The sequence below is a fragment of the Lytechinus variegatus genome, chromosome 1, assembly GCF_018143015.1.
Source record: "Lytechinus variegatus isolate NC3 chromosome 1, Lvar_3.0, whole genome shotgun sequence".
Classification (NCBI taxonomy): domain Eukaryota; kingdom Metazoa; phylum Echinodermata; class Echinoidea; order Temnopleuroida; family Toxopneustidae; genus Lytechinus; species Lytechinus variegatus.
The window spans coordinates 60,892,792-60,915,649 of record NC_054740.1 but is presented as its reverse complement, the minus strand read 5'-3'; the positions used below and the strand labels follow the sequence as shown (position 1 = coordinate 60,915,649).

Here is a 22,858-nt window from a genome sequence, read left to right as displayed (position 1 = left end):
ACAAAAGTGGATTTGTGTCTTTGTGAGCGGTACGGTGTGAGCTGACGATAAGATCATGAAGTATTTTTCTATCATTGTTTTGGTCACAATTGGCCTGAATTTGGTTCATGGAGAAGAGGAGGGGTCGTCTTCCGAGCGTAACTATGACACCTCTACGTTTAAAGAAGAAATAGGCAAAAAGGATCATTTTGTCAAGTTTTTTGCCCCGTGGTATGTCGGCTCTCTTTTCGTCTTTGCTTGTTAACTTGTCCCACACGTTCGTTTCCATGTTTGTGTACCGTACCGGTACGCCAGTATAGTGAGTGATTGTATTACCGACCGGCCTTGTATTACCGAACGCGCGCATCATATGCGTCAGAAAATAATCAAATAGGCCTACGCTCAAACCTTTGCAACATCCTTCCAAAGGAAACTTGAATAGAAAAATGATGAAAAACGATCAAAAGCACAATTTCGAAGCCTTTATATCCTCAAAACAATAAAATATGGTCAAAAAAGCCCATCAGTGACTTTGTTGTTTTCCCAACTTTTCCCATAGAAAACACACGTTCGGTAATACGATACCTTTTTCAAGTGACCAAAATATTTCAATTGTGAAGAGAGGTCCAATTGGAAGCTGATGTTGTAAAAATGAAAAACAATTTCGGCAAAATTTCTTCATATTTATAGTTTGTAGGTATTTGTGTATTTATGGTGAATTTAATTGGAACAATGTGTTTGATATGATCAAATTCATGAAAAGTGTTCGGTAATACGATCCACTACCATACTAGCCTGGGGCGTTTTGGGGAGTGAAAGTCATATACTGTACGTATGGTCACTCCCCACTAACGCCTGGTACTCCTACCTATATTTCCCCACATACGGGTACAAAACCAGAAACTTTCTCCCCCGAGAATTCTACTTTCCCTCTAAAAGATCTAGCCCTAAAACATGTACATGGGGTCCAAATTCATTTCCAACATTTCTGCGATATTGATTTCATTTTTAAAGAAGAATTCATTAAAAAAACGAGAGATTTGTTATGAAAAGATGGGAAGAGCTTACGGCCGTGTTTACGTCGCCATCTTGATTTCTTTGTCTTCCGCTTGGCGACAGCACGCAAATCTTTGTCTTCTGCTTGGCGACAGCACGCAAATCGCTAGCCGATGCAAGTATTTTTAAAATCTTTGACTGCAGCTCTACACGCGTGTGGTATCTTGTTATCGATAACAAAAGATTCTAAATAAGTTACGCTCGTGCTCTTATGTTTTTTCAAATTTAGTACTAATTATTTAATAGACCCTAAACATAATTAAATTAATACTAACGGGGGGTTAATATGGTTTGGGCCTATTTATGTGAATTTGGGCTCCAAACCTAACGGATTAGTGTTGATTAAGCCTGACTTGGATTGTGGGAATCTCATTCCTACACGGAGTCTTATGGGATCCACTCATTCAAATGAACAAGGTTATGATATAACCTTGTTCTCAGTTACATCTCCATGTGTGGCAAAATCAATGGCAATGTTTGGCTTATTTTCTCTTTTTCTATGGGAAAAATGCCTGATTTTCTTACACTAGGTGGTTTCAAACCGCCTCGATCAGAAGAATCCCTGTTAAATTACGAGAACTTTTTTAGGCTAAAAAATACCCATTATTCCCTGCATTCACACCGCCCCGAAAATACCCTTCCGGGATAAGTTCCTGAAGTTACGAGCATGCGCAGTATGGTCTGATAAGCAGGCAAGGCGCGAGATTCAAAATCACTACAGCCCAGCAGCCACCCACGGCACCCGTGCCAAACGACACGCTGGGCTAAAAGTTCCCGTAAATTGCTTTCACATCGCCAAAATACATGCGACCTTGGAAAAATCCCCGCGAAAGTTCTCGTAATTTTGCCAAGTACCTACTATTTAGCGGGTATTTTCTTTCGGGGAAATTACGCGTAGTTTGCTTTCACATTACAAAATACCTGGTATTTTCTGATCGGGGTAAATTTCCCGATCAGAGAATACCTGGAACTGACGAACTTCGAGGCGGTCTGAAACCAGCTACTGTCAGTTTTCATTACACCTATTATTCATACAACTTGGCTCTTATTTAAATTTGACACTTTGATTAATTTTTTTCTTAATTAAAAATAGAGATCAAAAAATGAAAAATTTCTTGCCATACTACTTTCCACCAATAGAGGGCGTAGACAAAAATATGCCCAAAATTCAAGTTTTTGAGTGCTCTGGTCAATGCAAAAATTATTCTAAGTTACTAATGAAAATTGAATTGCAACTGTATGGAAACTAGTAATTTTGGTCACAAAAGTGATATTTTTATGATTTTTGTCTCACCTGCATAGCAGAGTGAGACTATAGGCGCCGCTTTTCCGATGGCGGCGGCGGCGTCAACATCAAATCTTAACCTGAGGTTAAGTTTTTGAAATGACATCATAACTTAGAAAGTATATGGACCTAGTTCATGAAACTTGGCCATAAGGTTAATCAAGTATTACTGAACATCCTATTATAGTTTCATGTCAAATGACCAAGGTCAAAGGTCATTCAGGGTCAATGAACTTAGACCATGTTGGAGGAATCAACATCAAAATCTTAACCTGAGGTTAAGTTTTTGAAATGTCATCATAACTTAGAAAATATATGGACCTAGTTCATGAAACTTGGACATAAGGTTAATCAAGTATCACTGAACATCCTGCATGAGTTTCACGTCACATGACCAAGGTCAAAGGTCATTTAGGGTCAATGAACTTTGGCCGAATTGGGGGTATCTGTTGAATTCCCATCATAACTTTGAAAGTTTGTGGATCTGCTTCATGAAACTTAGACATAATAGTAATCAAGCATCACTGAACATTTTGTGCAAGTTTCAGGTCTCATGATTAAGGTCAAAGGTCATTTAGGGTCAATGAACTTTGGCCGAATCGGGGGTATCTGTTGAATTACCATCATAACTTTGAAAGTTTATTGGTCTAGTTTGTTAAACTTGGACATTAGAGTAATCAAGTATCACTGAACATCCTGTGCGCATTTCAGGTCACATGACCAAGGTCAAAGGTCAATGAACTTTGGCCGAATTGGGTGTATCTGTTGAATTACCATCATAACTTTGAAAGTTTATGGATCTGATTCATGAAACTTGTACATAAGAGTAATCAAGTACCACTGAACATCCTGTGCGAGTTTCAGGTCACATGATCAAGGTCAGAGGTCATGTAAGGTCAATGAACTTTGGCCATGTTGGGTTTTTTTTGTTGAATAACCATCATATCTCTGTAAGTTTATTGGTCTAGTTCATAAAAAGTGGACATAAGAGTAACCATGTATCACTGAACATCTTGTGCGAGTTAGAGTAGTTTTCAAAGTCAGCACTGCTGCTATATTGAACTGCGCGATGCAGGCGAGACGGCCAGAGGCATTCCACTTGTTTAAAGTGTGTGCTGTTTTGATCTCTATTTTTAATTAAGAAAAAAATTATTCAAAGTGTCAAATTTAAATAAGAGCCAAGTTGTATGAATAATAGGTGTAATGGAAACTGTCAGTGTAAAAAAATCAGGCATTTGCCCCAAACAAAGAGAGAAAATAAGCCAAACATTGGCACCCTTATTTTGCCACACATGGAGATATAACTGAGAACAAGGTTATATCATAACCTTGTTCATTGACTGAGTGGTTTTGGCCTGAAATGCCCCAAAACTGGAAAAGATAAAGGAAAAAAACAGTGACTTACTTTGGCTGTCGCGCAACTCCCACTTCCTTGGTTCATCCAAACTTAATATGGCCATTGAGTCCCTGTACAGATCGAGTTAGAACTTTAGTCTCTGTAATGGGTGAGTGGAGCCAACGCAGAACAACCAATATAACAGAGACCAAAAGCTTTTGGTCTGGACATGACCTACCTAATTTCACGCTTGCTCACTGTGCTGCTTCACTGCAGGCGCAGCTGGCTCGCTGCTTCTAAGAGCTGAGATCAGAAAGATTGATTTGTCACCTTTTTTTATTCTCGTTGAAATGGAAACCAGCGTGGAAAACTCCCCATAAAGTTGTACACGCTGGTTCCCATTTCAGCGAGCAAACTAGTTTAAATTTGAGTAAAACACCCAAACGCGAAAATTGGCCGATAGCAATCGCGGTGGTCAAGAACGCGATAGCATTCCCTAGTAGGCGGCTGCTCTGTCTCCGGTGCGTGATACGATGTAGTCTTGAAGACTCTGTGATGATATTCTTGAAATATTTTTACGTATACTTTTACATCACGGAGCCTTGACATGGTTGGCATACATGCCTAAGCGAGATGCAAACACGGATCGATTTCCTAGTTTAGAACTAGAAATCATGTAAATTTGTTGGATTTTATTTATCTATACACTTTCATACGCCTGATGCGTATGAAGGTGCGAAAAGTCTGTTGGTATGAATATGAAAAACCAGACCGATCTCGTGTAGATCCCTCGATTCATTCGTAAACACCACAAATACATACAATCGGCTTCACACTTGCACCACTTCGTTATATCGTAGCTTCGATGAGCGATGTTACAAAATGCCGTTTTGAAAAACAATTTATAGATAAAAATTATTATTTAACAAATAATAGCATTTGAATTTTTATTATGAATAATTGTTACTATGATGATAATGAAATGGGAACCATATATAATTTTTAAATGAAATCATACTAGTGACAAGGACTTAAATGATAAAAAAAATCTCAAACTGAGATGAAAGATGTATGTTTGAATCCTGAAACTCACTGCAATATAGGATAAAAAATATCAATACACCAAGCGATTTATTAGCCTAATTTTGATAAGTACCTTGGAGACGCATACATTTAGTTTATGCTATTTTTTTCAAATTCAGAAAGTCTGTTTGCTATGTTGACCACTTTATATTGTGTGTAACTCCTACACAGTATCGTTCAACTATGCACAGCTAAGCTGTATACCGGGGGAGGGGGGGCACACATATTTTTGGTACGGCGACGTGCCGCTTTGATGACCCCCTTTTCAGACCTAATTTTCAGTTCTCTAAGTACTCCAAATCACAAAAATTCCATTCAGAAGCCACCCCACCCCGCTCGCAAGACCCCTGTTGGGAAACATCTCAGTTCCCTAGCCCTACAAAAATTGTCCAGCATGCTGCATGCACGGCTCCACAACTCCCTCTGCTAGCAGCTCCATGCACCGCTAGCGCCCACATATACATCGACAGTGCTAGCGTGCACGGTAGCCACTGTACCGTGATCTCGTTCCGTAGACCCTGTTTTTCACACTCGCCCGGGATATATTAAGTTCCCAAGACCTTGTATTTTATCTTTGTGGTCAGTTTCTTAAACACCCATTTCAGAGTTTAGGGAGGCACACCCCCATAAAAAAAATTTGAGTGCCCCCCAGGGCTGTACATTGTAAAATGACACTGTACATAGTACATATTAAAGGCTAAGGTCACAACTCCAAAATTTAGCCTGCTTGAGCTGCGAGGTTTAAGCCAATTTCATCTGGGCACTGCTGGTTTTTGGGGCATTGCTTGGTCACCGCTCAAGATTTGGTGCTGAGTTAACATTCTGGCGGCGTCTGCTCACTTTTCACTCACTGCACGAAATACGCTCAGCGCCTACTTGGTCACTGTCTGGGCTCCGACGTAATCGAGTGGTCGCCGTCGAATGATTTAGGTCAAAAATTGAACTAGTTGAATCAACAGCTGTTGAGCGATCATTGGTCGATGATCTCTCGGCGAATTCAAGATTGGCGGACAGGCGATTACCTAAAAATAGGCCGGCGGCCGGTGGGGGACTGCCTCGGATTCGGTGCGTCATCAGCCGATCACTGCACGGACGCCAAACAGATAAGTTCCCTGATTTGACCCAGATTTAGCCTTGAGTAATGGATTAATCAACCGGACACTGCTCGTCCACCGCTAAGTATTTTTACAGCCTGCTTGACTTCTACAAAAATCCTTTGATGATGCCTAAATTCCAGAGGCTCCTGAGCAGGCTACTTATTGGTCGGTCGCCGCTCTGAGTTGTGATTTCAACCTAAGACATGCTGGGTTCATCCATACTTCATGTGTTACAGTAGTACAGATTCACACTATACTTTGGTCATTGAAACCAGCCCTCATTCATTTGTAAATTTTTGTTTACATCTTCATTGTTTTGAAAATAGTTCTTGTAGTTATGTGATACTTGGACAATTTAAAGCCTATAATTAGCCCATTTTCAAGAACCAAAATGAGATTTTTTTAAAAATCAGAATGAAGCAAGCTTTTGCCTCTCTTTGTTAAGTGAATTTATGAAAGTATTATTACAGGTATGCACAATCTGTGTATTTTATTTTTTACTTAATTATGTAATGACATTTCCCTAATAACACTTCCATTGAACCACAAACAACATACTATTAACCATCTATGATTAGCTCATCCGTCCCGAAGGGCAAGATGAGCTTGTGCCGTGGCGTGGCGTCCGTCGTCCGTCCACAATTTCAAAATGCTACTACTTCGCCACTTCAAGTCCGATTTCAATTCAAACCACATCAGCGATTTCAATTCTGTTTGCTTTATATGATAGCACTAGGTGGGGCATTCAAAACTTCTACACAGATTTTGAAATTCATCAAATACATGTATGCTAATTTATGCACATTTTTCAAAATTCACAAAAAATGCTCCTTTTTCTTTATTTGTTGACCGATTTTGATTTTTTTGCTGCCATCTGGTAGAGCTTCATGAGGTTCACCAAACTTCTTCACAGAATTTTGACCAGAACAATTTTTATGCTAATTTATTCATATTTTTATAAATTTCACATAAAATGCTTTTTCTTCTTTAATTGTTGACCGATTTTTACTTTTTTTCTTCTTCCATCTTGTACATGTAGAACTTTATGAGGTTCACCAAACTTCTACACAGATTTTTGAAATTTTCAGTAGAAAATTATCTATGCTAATTTATGCAAAATGTATTCATGAATCACAGAAAATTCCTCTTCTTTATTTGTTGACAGATTTACTTATGCTAATTTATGCAAAATTTATTCAGAAATCACAGAAAATGCCTCTTCTTCTTTATTTGTTGACAGATTTTGATATTTTTTCTTCCATCCGGTAGAACTTCATGAGGCCCACCAAACTTCTACACAGAATTTTGAAAATTTTCAGTAGAAAATTATCTATGCTAATTTATGCAAAATGTATTCATAAATCACAGAAAATTCCTCTTCTTTATTTGTTGACAGATTTTGATTTTTTTTCTTCCATCTGGTAGAGCTGCATGAGGTTCACCAAACTTGTACACAAAATTTTGAAATTTTGTCTGGAAAATTATTCTAATTTATGCAAAATTTATTCATAAATCACAAAAAAAATTTTTTTTCTTCATTTGTTGATCAATTTCAGTTTTGTTTGCTTTATATGATAGCTCGAGGTGGTGATACAAAATTTAAACATAGAATTTTGAAACTCATTGAATCTGCTATTTATTCATATATTTTCAAAACTCACAAAAATTGCTTACTTATTTGTTGATTGATTTTGGTTATTTTTGTTCCATCTGAGAGCTACCGTTCACCAAGTTTCTACACAGAGTTAAGAAACTTTGACTAGATAATAATTAATACTTAATTCATATGAAATTTATTCATAGATCATGATAAATGCTTCTATGTCATTTCTTCATCAATTTCAATTCTATATCCTCAATTTATGTCACCAATATAATTCACTACAGTGTCAACTGGGCTGAAATGAAAATTGTGTTAAATTGTGTTGTGAGATGCCGGATGAGCTCCACATCATTGATGTGCTAGTTTAAGACAATCATGTCTAGTAGATAAAGGTATATTTTTGTTGGAGAGGCCTGTGTAAATACTGTATTGGTTTGTTTGACCATGGAGCTTCAGTAGTTCCATGGTTTGATGATGGCAACAGATGGTGTCTTTATCTACAAGCAGCCACAAATTAATAACCCTTTGTTTACTCTTTGTAAATTACCATCTTCACCCCTTTCACATGGCTGTGTATTTAGAATATGATTGAATAGAATTAAACAGAACTCAATTGCGGCCAGAAGGCTGTGCATTATATATTTCTTTTCACATCTTAGTTGCTTGTATTGCATTTTTTAAAAATTCTTTAAAAAAAAATTCTTGTGTTGTTTTATGTTCCATTTTATTACTTTTTTTTTGTTTTACTTTTTCCAGTCTTGGTAGACAAATACTACTTGATTTTTTCGGGGGTCCACAAACTGCAAGCATTTGCTTTTTAGCAGATTCCTTCATTTTCACAGATAACAATTGTTGTTGGGAATGTGTTTTTGATATGTTTTGATATGGGAAAAGAAGATTAAACATGTACTTATCTTAATTTATATTTTTTTTGTATGAATGTCATCTATACTTTTTCGGTTGAAAATGAATAGGATACGAATTTGAACATTGGAATCTCTCAATCACATTTTTTTTTCAATCTCCAATGATTACCTTATAGGTGTGGGCATTGCAGGAAGTTAGCTCCAGTCTGGACTCAACTGAGTGAAAAATACAACACTGCTGAAGACAGCATTGTAACTATTGCTAAGGTAAGATTCAGTTCCTTTGGACATACATCGTTGAATGTTTGTTCAAGAATAATTTTGAGTTGGGATTGCAGATTATATTTTACTCCTGCTTGTGCTTGTAAATTACCTTGATTAAAACAAACTACCGGTATTTGACTATGACACATATATTTTACCCTACTCTAACCAGTGTATTTGACCCACCCCTTCAGATCTTGGCCGCCGAGTGCATGATCGCCGCAAAAATTTGCATGCGCATAGAGCCAGTTGTAAACTATAAGAATATATATAGTAAAATTTTCAAAAAATTAAATGTTTTTATATCTTTGTTGATTATGCATATAAACATATGAAATTTGCTCTGAATTTGTTTTTTGTGTATGTTTGCGTCTTTAATTCCCTTTATATAGCTAGTAGAATGGCAATTTTTTTGGTGAAAATATCAATTTTTACATTTCTAAAAAACATCTACAAAACAAATGCCAAAATGTAATGTTGCATTATTTCAGAACCCTGTACCTGGTTGTCCCAAATTAGGTCGCAAAAAATGTGTAAGAATTGAAAGTAAAAAGTCAGTACGGGGCATGATCCAAAAATTCCTCCCAGCAGCATAGTGACAAAATTTGTAGAGGAGGGGTGTAAAATTGACCCCCCCCCAGCTAAATAAGGTTTAACGGCTGTAATGGCTATCCTGGGTAAAAGAGAACTATTATTATTATCATAATTATTATTATTGGTATTTTTTCTTGACCAGGTTGACTGCACAGTCGAGACTTCTCTCTGCTCTGACCATGGTGTTACTGGATACCCCACTCTCAAGCTTTACAAGAAAGACAAAGAACCATTGAAGTATAAGGGAAAGAGAGATCTCGCCACATTGGAGAAATACATAGAGGATGAGCTAAACCCACAGGTATGGTATTGATTCTATTGGTTGGGGTATCACGTGATTCATATGTAAAAACAGAAGTTCACTGCAACAATCATTTGATTTCAAATAATAAAAGCAGAAAAATTAGAGATAAATGCTGGTAATTAGTATTTGATCCTCCAAATACACCCGTTGGAATTTTAACTGTAGGGTGTGGCGATTGAGGGTGGATCTAGAAATGAATGTTTGATGTATTAAAGTTCATCAAAGATAAGACAGTTATGAACTTTTCAAATTTGTAACCTTTTTGTCATGTAATATGAATTCCCTGAATTCCCATTTTCCCCATGTAGAATGGGGTATGATATGGTGTGTCCGATGATATGGTCCGTCCATTGAACATTCATTTTCATTCTTAATGAGAAAATTCCATTTCATGGAATTCATGTCACATCAATACAGGGCAGCTGCTCATTTTTGATGTCACAGAATTCTTAAACTTTTTTGTCATTTAATGGATTTTTGTCTAACTTTCACTAATGCATTTATTTTTATTTCTGTATTTATTAAAACAAACTTACATCAGGGTGAATTTTCCCCATGTAGAATAATTTGAAATGTAGGAAGTCTATGGTGTGTCTTGTAGCTAATCTGTGATGAAGAAAAATTAAATGCATAAAGGGTGTTTATAATGTATTATTATGTCAACAATATTTGCTTCATGGCATAAGACTGACCCGTTTCATGGGAAATAATTCCTGTTTGTTTTAGGGAATCCAGGGGCCCGTTGCATAAAAGTTACCATTATGGTAATTTTGCCATGCGATGGTATACAAATAGTGAATAGGCATGAGTGCGATGGTGCGAGATTTCGCATGAGGTGAAAGAAAGATGCTCTATTCAACAAGGCGTTAGCCGAGTTGAATAGAGCGTTTCTTTCTTTCACCGAATGCGAAATCTCGCACCATTGCACGAATAAGAATATTCGCTTTTTGTGTTGTACAACGCCTCGGAATCTAGCGAAAATATGAAGAAAAAAACCAAGAATTTTTCCCTCCAGTAATCTATGAAAAGGGAGCAAAAATATTGAAAGCGAAAAGCAAAATCCCACAAGCGCACATGATCTTGGACAGCATTGCGCATTAAGCCAGCGGGCTGTACGCGCATTGTCACCTTATTCAATGAAATCGCATTGTGACATCACCTCCTAAAGCCGTGCAATGGTACATTTTGGACGGTACATTTTGGATGGTACGTCTTGTGTGCAACGGTACGAATGTGTGACATTCAGCCTCCCATTTGATCGCGTACAACAAGCTAAGTAGGCGTTGTACAATAACTACCATGGTACAGGTAACAATGATCAACACTAACAGCCAATTAAAATCAAGGATTCCATGCGAGTTACAATTGGATGGCAAAGGTTGTACAGGAAATTATTTTCATGGTATTGCATCGCAATTTGCTCCACATTTTTGAAAGACTGCTATGCATAAAGCGTTTTGTATAGCATATTTTATTAGGACTGTTCTGATATGACCAACAATGCTATTCAAATTTTTAAAGCAAAAATTAATCCCTGTTATGGTTTTATGCAATGGGGGACAGATGATGATATGCATGTTTCTACTTTCTCTTAACACAAAATACTATTTTCGTATTTGGTTTCCCTGTGTAACTTTTTTTCTGTGCATAATTTGCTTTATTTCTGATAGGAACCTGGTGTTCCACAGCCTCCTGAAGCCAAGAATGGCCTCTATGAACTCACAGTAGCTACCTTCAAGGATCATGTCAGCAAAGGACATCACTTTATCAAGTTTTACGCCCCTTGGTGCGGCCACTGCAAGCGACTTGCCCCAACATGGGAACAACTTGCCCAAGGATTCCAGCATAGCGACTTTGTCAAGATTGCAAAGGTATGTTATAAAGTCACGAGTAGCGATGACAAGGCTTTTTTGTACTGACTGCATGGGGCCTGGGGCGTTTTACACAGAGTTTAGTGTGGCTAATAGTCATGCTTAAATGCCAATACGTACTGGTACACATTTAACAGGAGATCTGAATAGTTGATAAGCACCCTTTACCAAAAGCGAGCATTAAAATGGATTTTTCTTAGTGTATTTGATGAGGTACCAAGCATAATTATGTACGAAAAATCTGTATAGTCTATGGTTTTGTACCATGGCACAGTTGAAATGTCTATCAAGAACACAGGCCTTTGTGACTGAAAGTATTTTGGACCCTTGTAAAATGATGCAAAATATCCCATTTTCGTCTCGCTTGCGTAGCAGAGCAAAACTTTAGTTGCCACTTTTCCGACATCATCATAACTTAGAAAGTAAAATGGACCTTTTTCATAAAACTTGTACATAAGGGTAATCAAATGTCACTGATTGTATGGCATTATTTCATTGCAGGTCATGTGATCAAGGTCAAAAGTCATTTAGGGTCATTGAACTTGGATCATATTGTGGTATCAAGTATAAATCCGAATTCCATAAAATTTTCAGATGATGGATATCAAGCATGGGTTAATGGTTGAATGTAATTTATTGTCACTAGGCAACAGTCAAAGGTCATTTTAGGGTCAATAAAGTGATATCAACATTTAAAAAGTGGGTACTTAATCATCAACCTGTAGATCAACGTTTTACAATTAAAGAATTGAACAGTAATTGTTAAGAATACAATTTAGATCAATTAGGAATGTTTTACGTATATATTTTGAAAAAAATAAGAAGGCAAATGGAAGTATCATTTTATGTGTCCCTTTAATATTGATTTTATAGGTTGATTGTACAGCACACAGATCAGTATGTGAACAGTATGGTATCAAGGGTTATCCAACTCTCAAGTTCTTTAAGGATGGAGAGGCAGTAAGTTTTCTACAATATTCCACTTTTTTTTGTTTCATAGACCATCAGGGCCCTGTGACACAAAGCTCAGCAATGATCGTAGAACATTTTTCTATGATTGATTCCATTGACTACAATGTACAATCAATCGTAAAAATCAAGCATAAGATCAATCGCTAACCTTTGTGTTACAGGATCGGGTGTTACAGGTAAGGTTAGTTCCTTTGTTCAAATACCGGATCCTGATCAAGAGTGGCAGATGGCCCTTTTCTGATGATGGCCTTGTTATATGTTCTTGGCTACCAGCATATTTCATGGAGCCAGCTCGATTGATCAGTAAGATTCCGTGTTCAGTTCACAACCCGGTTTTGATTTTTTTTAAACATGAAACATTTGGTTAATGTCACAAGAATATGTTTACTAGTCAGTATTACCTCATTCTCCTCCTTCTCCTCCTTAGTGGTAGAAGTAGTAGTAGTAATAGAAGCTGCAGTTATTTGTAGTTTTGATAGTGGTATAGTAATGATCAATTGGATGATCTTTCTTTCATCACAATACTAGGTTGATTCTTATAATGGTGGTCGTGACCATGTAGCCTTGAAGGAGTATGTGAGTAAGATGACCAAGACCCCGAATCAAGAACGTACAGCACCTCTTCCTGGCTCTGAGGATGCCATCAAACCAGTACCTGTCAAAGAGCAACCTCCAGAAGAACAGCGGGCTGTTGAATCTAAGGTGAGGGGACCTGGGCCCCAGTAACATAAAGCTTAACAATTTGATCCTAGCGCTGATTTCTTCAATTGATTCCATTGACAGTTGTGTGTGATCAATTGTAAAATTGCCCTAGATCAATCACCAAGCTTTATGTTACAGTACCCAAGGGGTCGGTTCATAAAGCTGTTGGTAACCCTACAAATTATTTTCTAGTCATTACTAGTGATCCGTATTGTGCCAAAGTGAGGTAGACCCTATTCTAAATCTTTTTTTGTTTTAACAAAGTCTCTACTTGATGTGAGTAGATTAGATAGAATAGGGCCCCATCTTACAAAGAGTTATGATTGATCCAATCAATCGTAACTCTATGGAAGTCCATCAGCGTCATTATTTATTCTACAGGAAATTTGAACAATGTAAATCTAAACAAAGAGAAGCACAGTGAATTATCAAGAAAACAATGAATGCATGAATATACATCATAGTTAGAAAATATTTCGCAAAAAGGTGCATAAGAGATGTTGACGTTGCTGGCCGTCCATAGTTGTAATTGATCCGATCAAGCGCAACTGTTTGTAAGACAGGGCCCTGGTCTAACCCTGCTAACCCTTATCAAACTTGAAATATATTAAATATTCCATTCAGGTGATGTATAAAAATGAGACTTAAAACTTAGATTGATGGGATTTTAACTGTAGTTGATTGAAATAAAAATGATTAAGACTAACTTGTCAGACTTAGGACCAAAGAAAAGGTCACCAGTCGTTTGAAAGACTTACAAAAAAGGGAAACACCACCCTGCAAATGCTGCTTGAATTTTGAGAAGTGTAAATTTCATCTGTACCTTTGTCAAACTTGGGAGTCTAATGGGGTATTCCAAGAAACTTATTATCAATTGTTATCAATTCAAATCCCAGCCAAGGCGTAATTTCCCTCAGCAAGAAATTTATCCACATTGTGCTGCCTTTGACCGAGGTGAGGTGAATGGGTACCCGGCAGGATTAATTCCTTGAATGCATGACCAATGAAAGGCAGCTCGAGCTAAAGCCGTGGTAATAATAACAATGCTCCTCAGAATAGAATATTTCAAGATAGATGGTGCTATATAAATGCCTATTGTTATTATTATTAATTGCAAATCTATTTGGTGTCACCAAATCAGGCATATATCTTGCAATTTGATCATGGGGGCTGTTTCATCAAGCTGTTTTTAAGTAAAAAGTGACTTTAAGAACAACTGGTGATCCTTTCTTGTGGTAAATGATGTTCACTATGAAATGATCATTGGTGATTATTTAGCGCATTATTTACATATTTCTTTCTCTTTGTTTGATATTTGTAGGTGGCAGTTTTGTCAACAAACAATTTCCTAACCCAGACAGCAAAAGGAACATCTTTTGTAAAGTTTTATGCCCCATGGTGAGTTGTTCATTTGTAGTAAGTGGTTATTTTATAATCTGTTTTAAAAGAAATGATGAAAAAATTGCAGTACATGTACAGACTAACGTGCCCAAATTAGATTTTTATGTAAGTTTACATTCAACCCTATTAAAAAAAATTGTTTGCTTTTTATGAAAACTAATATGTTGTCAGGGTGAACTTTCTCTTTAAGTCTGTCCCAGTTTATTTATTCACTTTTTTTAACATATGTGGTGTTCAAATATCTATTTACAAGAACATAAGTGAGCTCATTGAAAGGTTAGGCTAAGAAGAAACTGTTGAGGAAGTGGTTTGATATGGATGGCCTTTGTGTTGAGGAGGGAAGTAATGAACCTGTGAAATGATCATGTGATTTGGAAGTTGGCTTAAGTGGAAAAGGAATTCTAATGGTTACGTGGAAAGATATGGTGAAGTATGAAAGCAGTAAGGTTGGTATGTATTAACCCTGTGTAAGAGGGATAATTCTGAAATGATAATGAATCATTGATTATGATGATGATGGTGATAATGATGATGACGGTGATGATGATGGTGATGATGATGAATATGGTGATGATGATGATGGTATGATGTTGATGATAATGCTGATGATGATGAATCATTGATTATGTTGATGATGATGAATCATTGTTTATGATGATGCTGATGATGAGATGATGATGATGATGATGATAATGATGATGATGGTGATGATGATGAATCATTGCTTATGATGATGATGCTGAGATGATGATGATGATAATGGTGATGATGAATCATTGATTGTGATGATGATGATAAATCATTGCTTATGATGAGGATGATGATGAATCATTGCTTATGATGATGATGATGATGTGATGATGATGATGATAGTGATGATGATGATGATAATGATGATGAATCATTGATTGAGATGATGATGATGAATCATTGAGTATGATGATGATGACGATGATGAATTATTGTTTATAATGATGATGAATCATTTCTTATGATGATATCATGATGATGAGATGATGATGATGATGAACCACTGATTGTGATGGTGATGATGAGGTATATACGTTTGATACATTTCAGGTGTCCACACTGCGAGAAGCTATCACCAATATGGGATCAACTAGCTGAGAAGTTTGACAGCAGAAAAGACGTTACTATTGCAAAGGTGGATTGTACAAAGGAGACGGAAAAACCTCTTTGTCAGAAACATGATGTAAGAAAATCTCTCTATATAATGAATTACATGGATCAGTTAGGCACCTTGACAAAAGTCAGAACTGCATCTTTCTTGCAGGTATCCCACCAGTGACTTTGCATAACCTATCCTCACTTGTCATCATAAAATAATGGGGAATACGGGAAATCCTCCTTGAACGAAGCAAAGGGGCTTTGATAGCAGGATTCCTGCCAAAAGACAGACTCAGCTCGTACTTTTTATAAGCTTTTGGGCCACCTACATATTCTTTAGGCTTACAAAATATCATGGAGGGCCAATGACTGATGAGGATTTGAATTTTATAACATAAGAATGAGGATTAAAGAGCTACTCGAGGCTGATAATGATATAATTTGAACAAATAAAGACACTGAAAATTTCATCAAAATCAGACAAGGAATAAGAAAAAAGGTTTAAAGATTTGCATTATATCGGTAAAAGAGTGCTGTACATGTCTTCATGAATATTCAATGAGCAAAAGTGATGATGTCATATCCCCACATGTTCTTCTGTATTTTATTACATGAAAATCGTGTTTATACAAATTTTGTCTTCCAAGAACTAAAAAATAAAAATGATTTATGATTGATTTAGTGCATTAAGTGTAGTGCATTGCTGTAACTTATTTTATTGTAAGGGAGGCATATCATACACACATACATACATATCATGCAGAAATATTACATAACATCAGTAAAATATAAGAAAGTGGGTATATGATACCATCAGCCCACCGAATGAAGTTTTCAGAAGATATTGCTCAACTTTAAAATTCAAGAACTTCTGTACTTTTCATCAGATTTTCATTAAATTTTCAGCATTTTGCTTGATGAATTTTACTCTTTTTATTTAGATATGATTTTTTTTAGCCTGGAGTACCCCTTTAATAAGTAAAGTTATCTGTAAGATCCCAGGAAAAATGTATTTTTTTAATGCAGTTTTGTGCTTTACTTTGAAAAAGAAGCTCTCTGATTAATATATGGTGCAAAGTCACATACGCTTTGGTCGACCAATCTCTCAGAATCAAAGCTTATGAAACACACAAATTGTTATTGGTTTGTTTTTTTCTTTTTATTGTAAAGAATGAATAATTCTGAATTCCCTGGAATACTAGTAAGCCATTGTTCAGTTTTAATAAATATAAATAGAATCTATATTTAATCAATGTAGAATATGTATTTGTAAAAGCATCTAAAGACATCTATTGTGATGTATTAAGAGCTATGTAAAATCAGAATATTACTATTATCTTTATATTATTATTATGATTTAGCATTGATCCATTCATTGACCTTTCTTTGCCTATTTATATCTTCCTACATCACAGATCCGAGGATACCCGACACTTCTTTTATTCAAAGATGGTGAATTTGTTGAGAAACATTCCGGCACCAGGACCCTAGATGCACTAGAAAATTACGTCAGAACCAAACTGCCTAAAGAAGAGCTCTAGGAAAATTATCAGGTCCCGGGGTCTGTTTCATAAAGACTTACAACTATATTAACTTTGCAATTATGACAATAACCTTGATTGTGATTGGCTGCTGAGCCCTGTTACCATGGTAGTTGTCATAGTGGACAAGTTACCATATATTTAAGTCCTTAGATGAAATAGGCCTCAGATCTCTCTGGGTTTTTTTTTAAGTTAACAATATTCTAAAGCACTTGGAGATGAAGTGTCACAAGTGTTTTTGAATTCAAATTTATCACTTATATCGTAGTTATCATATTTTTTTTACAGAATGTCTCCTAAAATAAACTAAACTCAACAAAAATTCAGGTCAGGTCCAGTTGGCGTTAGACACACAAAAAATTAAGTAAATAATGGTGCCTTGATTTCCGACTACTTTTTTGCTGATGCAGACATTAAAGGAAGCTGGAGAGAATTTCACTGATTTTCCCATAGGTGCAATTTCCCCGTCTCAAATAATCTTGAACTTGGACGAATTTATGCCAACAGTATTAAAGTTAAATTTATTTTTCATTCAAATACCATTAAATTGAATGTCAATTTATTTGGCAGCATTAATATTCAAAATATAAACAGAATCATTTACAATCAAAAGGATGTACATAATAGTGAGTCACCACCACTTAAAAAAAGTAATTTATTCTAATGGATGAGGCTGTACGGAAACACACTAAGATATATAATAACAATGAAAAGGAATGAACATACACAGTAAGAAATATACAAAAGACTGGAAACTCCATATGATGAGGAATTCCCAAACCAGAACATTGATTTTGCATTTGTCTTGTAAAGATATAGCGTGCAAGTTTATAAAAGAATTTGGGCTTTTTTCTAATTCGCCTAACAAAATAATAAAGAATTCGTTATCATCATATCAAGTACAATATTATGGAAGTGTCAAAGATAGATTATGTTCGCCTTTAGTTACTCTCACTAGTTTTGTTTGATTTGAAGACTGATATTGCTCTTCCTGTGAAGGGAGCCCTCTATCCTCAGTGCCTTATAAGCTACTGTAAGGCTGATTTTTTTGTTGTACCTCGTTTATGAATAATGTTTCAGCATTACAAAAATAGCATTAAGTGCTATATAAATCTTGCATTTTTCGCTATGCGAATGGAAAACCCAATGACACGGTCTAAAATTTTTTTTTATAGTTACAACCTTTAGAATGGTTATTCTTAAGCCGTTGAAATCTGTATGAAATCGGCATGTATAAGTGGTGACAACGGTCTCATACGTCGCAGTAAAAAATTCAAACCAATTTCAGTAATATAATTACTAATCAAAATTAAACTAAGTTTCATCTATATTATTAAAAAAAAATGAACTTTCCCATATGCCTCATTCATTTACTGTAACCTGTGATTTATTCTTTCTGTTAAATTTAAAATCATGGGATCTTAATTTTAATAAAAAGTCTGAATCGTCTTACATTTCTTCAAAATTCCTTGTTGGATATATTTTACATTGAGAGATTAAATAAAAATATTTCATATCCTTATTTTTTTGTGATTGTGAATTTTGAAAGTTTAACAACAAATAGAATCATGTTCAGGGTAGGTATTCAGCTTGTAAAGTATATTTGGCATATAGTGCATAGCATGAAATGCAGTGAATTTTCATGACAATGGAAATAATATTTCCTATTTTCTTTTTTTCTTTCTAGTAGAATTTTTTTGCAAGTAAAGGGCAGTAAAAAGGAATTAATCATTGCCACTGTTTGTTAAAAAAATATGCATTTTGATGTTCATTATCCAGTTATGGATATATATAAACCTTGGTCTAGATTTTTTCTTCAAAATACAATTTGATATTAGAGGAAATATTCTGGATTTTAATCATTCTGAGCCCTTGTTTTGATGTCATTTCTCTTAATGATTTTTAATACTACTACATGTACTTTCTTTTAAAAGGAATTGCAATTTCAACCCTAGTCCCTATTTTTCACTTTTAAAGGTCAAGATGTCTACCTTTAAAGGTAAAAATGTTTACCGAAATAGGCTCGTACTCTGAAGTCTGTTTTAAATTTGTGCCTTGGCTTAACTCTGTGCCAAAATTGTGGGAAACCAAAAATGTCAAAAAGTTTTGTTTATCCTGTACATTGTACATGTTAACTGTAGTCTTTTCTCTTGATTTAATGGCGAAGAAAGTTGATTTATTTATCATTCCTAGGTATCTATGAATAGTTAAATTGCAACTCCAGACTAAAGTTTAAATTAATTCTGAGTTCAGAATACGGGCCATAGCTCTAAATGTTGCCATTGCTAGGTCCAGTCAGATTAGATCATTCTTTTTCTCTTTTCAAAACCCTGTGTGATGAAAAACATTCCATTAATTGCACAGTAATGTTCACTGTAACGTTGCTCACTTTGCAGTGTGTATTGATAATAGGTATTACAAATTTAGAGGACTGATATTCCAAAGTTATTGCTGTAATATGAAAGAGCAATTACTGATATCTTACTAATGGTAACTATGCTCTGACATCATGCATGGCTCAATTTATTGACATGAAAGACAATTAGTGAAAATCCATTTTCCAAGTATTTACAAGCAAAAATGTGATGAAACGCTCATTGATGTCTCGGCTGAGTGATTTCTTTCTAATTTTTAATAGCCCTTCTTGTATGCTATGTGAATGAAGGCAAAGCCGAAAGGGTTACTTTTCCTACCTAACCAATGGTTAGGAATCCCATTTCCACACTTTACACCAATTTTACAAAAATCTGGGGAAAACGAATCTGTACTTGTTGTCTTCCAGATCAATTTATTGTGTCTTGTGTTATGTCGGTGATAAGCATAGGAATGTTTCTTTTATGTCCAAGAAAATACAAATAAATCAGATAAATATATCTTTATCATCAACACTTGAGATTGTGTTACATTTATTTATTTTGATATGCACTTAATTCAACTGTGTCCTCTCGTCACTAGACTCAAGATGCAAGAAGTATAAACCTTGAACTTAGTAGTATACATGCTGTGAGTTGTTCCATGTGCCTTCTAACAAAAAAACTAACTTCATTTTATTTGATTGTTCTTGTTCATGTATACATGTAAATGCTGTAAAAGCCAGATTTATGAGTGTAGTATTGATATGAATTGTGATGTTAGAAATGGGTCACTTTTTGCGTTCATTTGTTGAAGCTCAGTTTTACAGTACTGTCCTACAATAATGAATAGAATATGATATGGTATTTTATTTATGTCATGTATTGTGAATGATACTGTGGTGGATGCCATGTTGGGCAAACATACTTTGCCCTTTCTGAAACACGTAATATATGTATTTTACATTCTACAGAAAAAAGGGAGATTATCATTGGACAACAGGTGATTGGAATTATTAATACCCATAAATAAAATGACATAAAAATTCAATTGGAATATTAAATTATTTTGTCTAATTTTTGTGTATGAGGTGTGGAATTCTCAGAGAATTTGAGATACTTTTCCTGAAGGATTATTACATTGGAAGCATCATGATCTAGTGGTTCAGACTCTCAGCTTTTAATCAGAAGGTCATGGGTTTAAATCCTAGCCATGATAATATATCCTTCAGCAAGGGGAGGTGCCAATAATAATCCTATTTTATATAGCGCTTAATACATCAGAAGGACAAAATTGCTTTACAGATATATTATTACCCTGGTCATCGGATTCAATCAGTCATTCCCACACACAATGGGTGCACATCCTACACTCCCTGGGGAGTATTCCAGTCAGTCGCCAGTGAGGCGCACACAGTACTGGACAAGCTACAATGATTTTCACATCCTACCGGGTACCCATTTAGCACCTGGGTCGAGAGTGGCAAAGTGTGGATAAACGCCTTGCCAAAGGACGCCAGACTTCTGTAAGATTTGAACACACCACCCCCTGTTTACATGGCGAGAGTCAGAACCACTACACCATGGCTCCTCCACTCTGCGTATCTGGGGGAATTTATTCCTTGAGTGCATGTAACTGCTATTCCGATAAAACCAGGGTATCCTTTCTTTATAGAACTTAATTTCCTTGTGCAACTAAAAAAAATGAGCTTTAAAGTCTTCATACTTCTATAAACTCTTTGAGCCTGTATATTGCTATTACTGCCTTTAACATAATATGATCCTTGTTCAGAGGTAAAAACTTGTATAAATCATGCTAGAAGTGATATGTGAATCATGAATATAATTGATTTGTCAAACTTTAATACATGGTTTGTCCCTATATTGTACACTTGGGAATTTTTTCCGCTTAACTCATGAATGTGGATTCTGCATAATTGTACAGATAAAAATATGTTACCATAGAAATGTTGAAAATAAGGAGCAGGTATTGCTATGATGCCATATACAAATGTTGATGTTACATCAATGCTCCCCATGTGAAGAGTGATAAGGTGCTGTCACACTGGCTAAAACGTTTGGGTGTGACACTAAAAATCGGATGTAGTAATATGGTATGTAAAGAGATTCCATTGCATTTGTTCTGGCTACAATTGCTCAGCTATAAATTCCACATACTACTCAAATAACTAACTTCAACTATGGATTGAATATGATACCTAAGCCTAAACCTACATTAAACCATATCGCAATATCATCCTAACCCTACACCTTCCTGGAGCAATCATCGCAGGAGAAATCATCGCAGGAGCAAATGTCTAGTCATCATGCAATTAAACCCTGTAGCATTTTACTAGAAATTGGGGATGGCATTGTTATGATTATAATAATACTAATCATAATAATAAGTACAATAATAATGATAATAGTAATGATGATGATGATAACAACAATAATGATAGTAATAATAATAATAATGATAATAATGATAATAACAATAATAATAATGATAATAATAATGATAATAATCATAATAGCAACAACAACAATAATAATGATAATAATATTAATAATAATTGATATTTATGTAGCGCTCTACAAAAAAGTTTAATAGCACTGTTATATAAAAAATTACATGAGAATAACTGCTACTCATAAAATAATATTTCATTTATAATCATTCATTCAAATAGAAACACATAATACGTAATTAAATATTCTACCAAATGATGAAGAAGACAATTGATAAAAACATAACTATCTTTGCTGTGTCTTTAATTTTACCATGCAAGTCCCAATGTTTGAAACTCAAATCTGCACAGTGACTGGAATAGTCCCCAGGGAATGGAGATTGTGCTTGCATCGGGTCATAATAATCTGTAAGATCATCATATTTTTTTAGTACCTTGCAGTTAGGGATGGTCTGGGATGAAAATATTCATATCTAAATACACAGAGTAGAATTCACTGAGCAAAATGCCGAAAATTTCATCAAAATCCGATAACAAATTATAAAAGTTATTGAAATTAAAAGTTCAGCAATATTTTGTGAAAACAGTCGTCATGAATATTCAGTAGGTTGCTGGTGATGTCATATCTCCACTTTCCGTTTTCTTATGTTATTACATAAAACCATATTTTTTTATTATTTCATACTTATGATGAAATAAGTTGCAGCACTCCGGGGCAACAATAAATATCTAATGCACTAAATCAGTTGTCAATCCAATTTTCTTGGAGGAAAAATTTGAATAAACCTAATTTCATATAATAAAATACAAAAGAACAAGTGGGGATGTGACATCATCAGTCTACTTAATGAATATTCATGACGAATGTTTTCACAAAATATTGCTAAAATTTAAAATTCAATGACTTATTTATTATCCGATTTTGATGAAATTTTCGGCATTTTGCTCAGTGAA

At 35.3% G+C, this 22,858-nt stretch overlaps 1 protein-coding gene across 1 annotated transcript; it reads left to right on the top strand.

Annotated features, from left to right (window-relative positions):
• On the top strand, positions 1 to 18,158 carry LOC121418702 (thioredoxin domain-containing protein 5-like). Its single transcript, XM_041612728.1, has 9 exons — positions 1 to 210; positions 8,482 to 8,572; positions 9,306 to 9,464; positions 11,138 to 11,338; positions 12,212 to 12,298; positions 12,839 to 13,012; positions 14,334 to 14,410; positions 15,494 to 15,626; positions 16,957 to 18,158. The coding sequence occupies exons 1-9, from the start codon at positions 56 to 58 to the stop codon at positions 17,080 to 17,082; spliced, it is 1,203 nt and encodes a 400-aa protein (XP_041468662.1). The 5' UTR covers positions 1 to 55; the 3' UTR covers positions 17,083 to 18,158.
• Positions 18,159 to 22,858: the final 4,700 nt, after the last annotated feature.

Bases quoted from the DNA above. Each gene is read 5' to 3' on its own strand.
- LOC121418702 (XM_041612728.1), top strand. From the start codon at position 56: ATGAAGTATTTTTCTATCATTGTTTTGGTCACAATTGGCCTGAATTTG. The intron at 9,465-11,137 runs GTATGGTATTGA...TATTTCTGATAG, and splicing joins AGGATGAGCTAAACCCACAG to GAACCTGGTGTTCCACAGCC. The intron at 13,013-14,333 runs GTGAGGGGACCT...TGATATTTGTAG, and splicing joins AGCGGGCTGTTGAATCTAAG to GTGGCAGTTTTGTCAACAAA.